Source organism: Oncorhynchus gorbuscha, linkage group LG03 (assembly GCF_021184085.1).
Source record: "Oncorhynchus gorbuscha isolate QuinsamMale2020 ecotype Even-year linkage group LG03, OgorEven_v1.0, whole genome shotgun sequence".
Lineage (NCBI taxonomy): Eukaryota > Metazoa > Chordata > Actinopteri > Salmoniformes > Salmonidae > Oncorhynchus > Oncorhynchus gorbuscha.
The window spans coordinates 38,170,953-38,176,952 of record NC_060175.1 but is presented as its reverse complement, the minus strand read 5'-3'; the positions used below and the strand labels follow the sequence as shown (position 1 = coordinate 38,176,952).

Sequence of the window (6,000 nt, the reverse complement as noted above, 5' to 3'; positions counted from 1 at the left end):
TAGATGTTCAGGAGTCTTATGGCTTGGAGGTAGTAGCTGTTTAGAAACCTCTTGGACCTAGACATGGCGCCGGGATCAAACCCGAGTTCGTAGTGACACCTGAGCACTGCCTAAGACCACTGCACCACTCAGGAGGCCTCATTAGTCCAGTCTTGATACAGTCCCAAAATGCTTTGCAAGTTAGTAATCAAGCATTATCCTGTGACATTTTCTATATTTTGAAAGTTATGTACAGTACATGGAAAAAGTATTCATCCCCTTTGGTGCTTCTCCTATTTTGTTGCATTATAACTAGTCATTTTAAATGATTTTTATTTGGATTTTATGAAATGGACAAACCCAAAATAGTCCAAACTGGTGAAGTGAAATGAAAAAAATGACTTGTTATTATTTATTTTTTTTAAATGCAAATGTAAAAGTGGTGTGTGCATATGTATTCACCCCCCCATATGTATTCACCCCCCATATGTATTCACCCCCCATATGTATTCACCCCCCATATGTATTCACCCCCATATGTATTCACCCCCCATATGTATTCACCCCCCCATATGTATTCACCCCCATATGTATTCACCCCCATATGTATTCACCCCCCATATGTATTCACCCCCCCATATGTATTCACCCCCATATGTATTCACCCCCCATATGTATTCACCCCCCATATGTATTCACCCCCCCATATGTATTCACCCCCCATATGTATTCACCCCCCCATATGTATTCACCCCCATATGTATTCACCCCCCCATATGTATTCACCCCCATATGTATTCACCCCCCATATGTATTCACCCCCTTTGCTATGAAGCCACTAAATATGATCTGGAAGCAACCAATTACCTTCAGAAGTCACATAATTAGTTAAATAAAGTCCGCCTGTGTGCAATCTGTGACATGATCTGTCACATGATCTCAGTATATACACACCTGTTCTGAAAGGCCCCAGAGTCTACAACAACACTAAGCAAGGGGCAACACCAAGCAAGCGACACATGAAGACCAAGGAGCTCTCCAAACAGGTCAGGGACAAAGTTGTGGAGAAGTGCAGATCAGGGTTGGGTTATAAAAAAATATCAGAAACTTTGAACTTCCCACGGAGCACCATTAAATCCATTATTTAAAAAAGGAAAGAATATGACTCCACAGCCAACCTGCCAAGAGAGGACTGCCCACCAAAACTCACGGACCAGGCAAGGAGGGCATTAATCAGAGAGGCAACAAAGAGACCAAAGATAACCCTGAAGGAGCTGCAAAGCGCCACAGAGGAGATTGGAGTATCTGTCCATATGACCACTTTAAGCTGTACACTCCATAAAGCTGATCTTTGCGGAAGAGTGACCAAATAAATATCCATTGCTTAAAGAAAATAATAAGCAAACACGTTTGGTGTTCGCCAAAAGACACGTGGGAGACTCCTGAAACATATGGAAGAAGCTACTCTGGTCAGATGAGACTAAAAGTCTGGTGCAAACCCAACACCTCTCATCACTCCGAGAACACCATCCCCAAAGTGAAGCATGGTGGTGGCAGCATCATGCTGTGGGGATGTTTTTCATCAGGGACTGGGAAACTGGTCAGAATTGAAGGAATGATGGATGAAAATAAATACAGGGAAATTCTTGAGGGAAACCTGTTTCAGTCTTCCAGCAATTTGAGACAGGGACGGAGGTCCAGCAGGACAATGATCCTAAGCATACTGCTAAAGCAACACTCGAGTGGTTTAAGGGGAAACATTTAAATGTCTTGGAATGGCCTAGTCAAAGCCCAGATCTCAATCCAATTGAGAATCTGTGGTATGACTTGAAGATTGCTGTACACCAGCGGAACCCATCCAACTTGAAGGAGCTGGAGCAGTTTTGCATGCTCAAGTTTTCAGTTTTTTTGTCTTATTTCTTGTTTGCTTCACAATAAAAAATATTTAGCATCTTCAAAGTGGTGGCATTTTGTGTAAATCGAATGATAATACCCCCCCCCCTCTTTACAGGTTGTAAAGCAACAAAATACAAAATAGGAAAAATGCCAAGGGGGGTGAATTCTTTCACTTTTGCAAGCCACTGTATCTTGAAAACTTGATTGCTGTCATGTTAACATTTGGGGAATGTATCAGCAGTGGTCTAATGAAACAAATACAAAAACGGTTTTTGTGGAATTTTCCTTTAAGACTAATGTCTGCAAATTAATATTCTGCTTTTTACATGGACATTTCTGCTGCGATAATTGGTCGGGACTTGACTGACATATCCCACAAAGACACTCCAGACTATTTGTATTACTATTTGTATTATTCATATTTGTGTTAATATTATTAGTAATAGTAGTAGCAGTAGGCCTAGTAGTAGTAGTAGTCATAATAATATTATACCTTTCAGGCTTACTATTTGTACCATTATCACCATTATTAAGGCAGTCTAAAATACAGTGATTTTCAGTGAGGCTTTAAATAGCCTTCTGACCACAGAATATTTGGCATGGGACAGGGTTGAGCAAGACTTTGCCAAGAAGTGTGTGTGTGTGTGTGTGTGTGTGTGTGTGTGTGTGTGTGTGTGTGTGTGTGTGTGTGTGTGTGTGTGTGTGTGTGTGTGTGTGTGTGTGTGTGTGTGTGTGTGTGTGTGTGTGTGTGTGTGTGTGTGTGTGTGTGTGTGTGTGTGTGTGTGTGTGTGTGTGTGTGTGTGTGTGTGTGTGGAGCGCGGTGAATGGCTGCGCTATTGCATCCTCCCAGGAGAGCTCTAAAACGGCGCAGAATACACACACACACAGAAAGAGAGAGAGAGAGAGAGAGAGAGAGAGAGAGAGAGAGAGAGAGAGAGAGAGAGAGAGAGAGAGAGAGAGAGAGAGAGAGAGGGAGAGACATACACTATACCTTCATAACGCACTGAACCCGCCTTCATCTACAAACTCACTCCCATACCTCCCCTCAGCCTCGCGCCGCCCCTCCACTAAAGTCAGCTTTCACCCTCTCTCCCCTCTCAGTGCCATCCACAAAGCAAACGCACAGTGGCAGGCTGTGAAAGATTGTGTGAAGAGTGTGTTTCGTGAATGTGTGTCTGACAACGTAAAGAGAACCAAAGCCCATCAGTTGGAATGGACCACAGTAGCAATAACACCGCAATCGAGGAGCGTCTCGAGAGCACCTGAGGGATTACAACTCCAACTCGAGAAGAAGTCGTTAAGGTTTTTACTGCCCCTCTCATTGCGCGCCCGGTGGTGTTAACGCGAAAACAGGAACGAGAGTAAACACGTGAAATAAGAAGGTTCCAATTCAGTCCCAGCCTTCCCGAGTTTGGCGCCGTGACACAGAAAAAAATCATTTCTGTGTATTTTTAGCATCCTCTCTTTTCCCTATCCTCCCATCTTTTCCTCTCTGTGTGGAGAGAGAGCAGGGGACGAACGGACCGGGTGACACAGCTGCGAGTCTCACGCCTCTCCGGTTGATCTCTGTGGATGTGTGATGATGGATTAACTGTATTTAACGGGGTCCCACGTATCTCCGGTACTTCACTAGACCACCGCCGCCAGCTCTCGTCCCTCCCCCTGGGAGCGCGTGGCAGAGATCCCTGCCATACTTTCTGTGGATTACTTAAACTGTCTTTGGGATTTTTCTCTCCTGGTAGCACTCGCGATGACCGCGGAATATGTTTTACGGTCCCTGCTGATGCTCTTCCTCGCGCTGCTCTCGGCCAACGCCAGTAACTGGCTGTAAGTGAAGTTTACGGACTCCAACTCCTCTCTCACCTCTCTGCATCTTCCCCTCTCTGCCTCCCTCCACTCTCTGCCCACCTCCTCTCCCTCGCCTCCACACCCCATCCCAAAACCTGGCCAGTCTGCACTTTCACTACTCTTTCCACTCTTCCCAAAATATCTTCCTCCATCTCTCTTCAAACCATCCCAAACCTCACATTTCCCCTGTTCCTGTCATTATCACGATGCTGTCCCTTTCTCTATCTCTGCCTGTCCCTGTCTCTGTGATCTCTGTGTGTCCATAGTGTCACAGCTCAATGCCCTGTCGTTGTTAACCCAACCACTCCACTCATCCACTCGACTGTTAGGCTATAGGCTAACAATTTTATTATAATATTATAATTGGTCTTCTGCACCTGTCAGTCAAATAAGAATAATATCTCACCTTGCCTGTTACCTCGATGAAGCTGCCAGTGTCAGTGCATCTGAGTGTGCAAGGCCCAATTCCGTTATAGGCTATTTGTCAAGGTAAAACAGTTGTCAGTCTCAGTTGTCCCCTGGGACCTGCAATGTGCAGGGTAGCCTACACTGAGTAAGTGACGAGGGCCAGACTAACTACACTATGAGCACATTGCACATTATTGCCCATTTCTCCCCGCTGCACGAGCCTCGCTGTTCGGTCACAAGTGCGTGCTTGCTCTCAGAGGTGGGAGGTGGTTAGGTGGGTCTGCATACCTCAAGGGAGACGGAGAGAGAGAGAGAGAGAGAGAGAGAGAGAGAGAGAGAGAGAGAGAGAGAGAGAGAGAGAGAGAGAGAGAGAGAGAGAGAGAGAGAGAGAGCTAAGCAACAGCTCTGGGTTTTACTGTCCTTATTTTTTAAATATAAATACAGTGTGACTAGCATTTTTATTTCAATGATTAGTGTTTGTATCGTATAACTGGTGAATATAATATCGTATATGTTGACAGAAATGGGCTCTGTGGACATGAGGATAGCCTTATCAAATGATTATGATTATTAGAGTTTATATAGCATAAGCCACCATTCAATCTTGCATTATGCATTGATAAATTGCTAATACATTGATAAGTGCATTTAGTAGCCACATGCATTACAATGTCATCAAATGATACATACATTGAACCTGTATTATTATGTTAAACATAGATAGTTGATTATTAATTGTGCTATAGGGTTTGATGGCAGCTCGTGTTTTTGGACTCAAGGTGTGGTGAGAGAGCAGGACGCGGGCGTGTGCAGACATGTTCCACGCACAGTGAAAACCCTCTCTGCTAGTCTGCTAAATATGATTATTCTGTCTGCGGGATCGACCAGGAGCATGTGCACTTCTCCCCCTCAGCCCTGAACCAAGCAGCCTCAACCCCCCTCTCCATTCTCCCGGCACCGGTATAGGAGACCTGTCAGCTGGGAGCAGCACAAGTAAAGGAGAGGGGAAACAGGGCTCAGAACAAATACTGCAGAGGAAAATTCTCTGTAGGTCAGTCAGATCATGTAAAAATTCACTGAAGATAAATGTTTTTAAAAAGCAAGTTTATAGGTCTAGCCTATTTTGCAAATATTTGATAGGTCAAGTAGATTTTGAAAGTATATGTTCATTAATCTATGTTTTATTAGAGTTTTTCAATTCGAAGGTAATAGTCTAATTTTGGCATCAATATGATGGGAATATAATTTTATGGATCTGTATTCACACAAAACTGGTCACATCTAATGAATGAATCGAATATGGTCGTATAGATTATATTGAGCATAATGCTGGAATCATTATTTTCCAATTAGTTATATTCGTATCAATATAATGTCTGGTATGCAGGTTCGTTGAATAAGAACATCGTATTTAGCCATTATTTAACGAAAAACAGATGTTTTCGATAAAATGGTCGATTTAGATTATGTTACCAAATTTTGTAGTAGACTTCCAGTTTAATTTAGTTTTTTTTCTGAAACATGTTCAACTTGTTATGGCTCACCGCATAGGCCTATTTATCTCCAAATTGTGTCTGCTAACGCAGAGCATTTTTCTCATGGTGATTTGAATGATCTTTTACATATTCGTCTTGTTCTTTGCTGAAATCGAAAAGGCCTTTAGTCAATTACAGGCGATATATCATAGAATGGTCTAATGCAGCGTTTACCAAACTCGGTCCTCGGGACCCCAAGGGGTGCACGTTTTGATTTTTGCCCTAACACTACACAGCTGATTCAAATGATCAAAACTCGACGATTAGTTTATTTGTGGAATCAGCTGTGTAGTGCTACGGCAAAATGCCTAATGGTCTGATGTCATCATGATTT

At 43.3% G+C, this 6,000-nt stretch overlaps 1 protein-coding gene across 1 annotated transcript in view; it reads left to right on the top strand.

The window, feature by feature from the left end:
* The first annotated feature begins 2,974 nt into the window (after positions 1 to 2,974).
* The window catches only part of LOC124020085 (protein Wnt-4a-like), a 31,343-nt gene continuing 28,317 nt past the window's right edge, over positions 2,975 to 6,000 (top strand). The window contains exon 1 of the mRNA XM_046335497.1: positions 2,975 to 3,702. Coding sequence (XP_046191453.1) covers positions 3,626 to 3,702 — 77 coding nt within the window. The 5' untranslated portion in view covers positions 2,975 to 3,625. The remainder of the gene's footprint in view (positions 3,703 to 6,000) is intronic.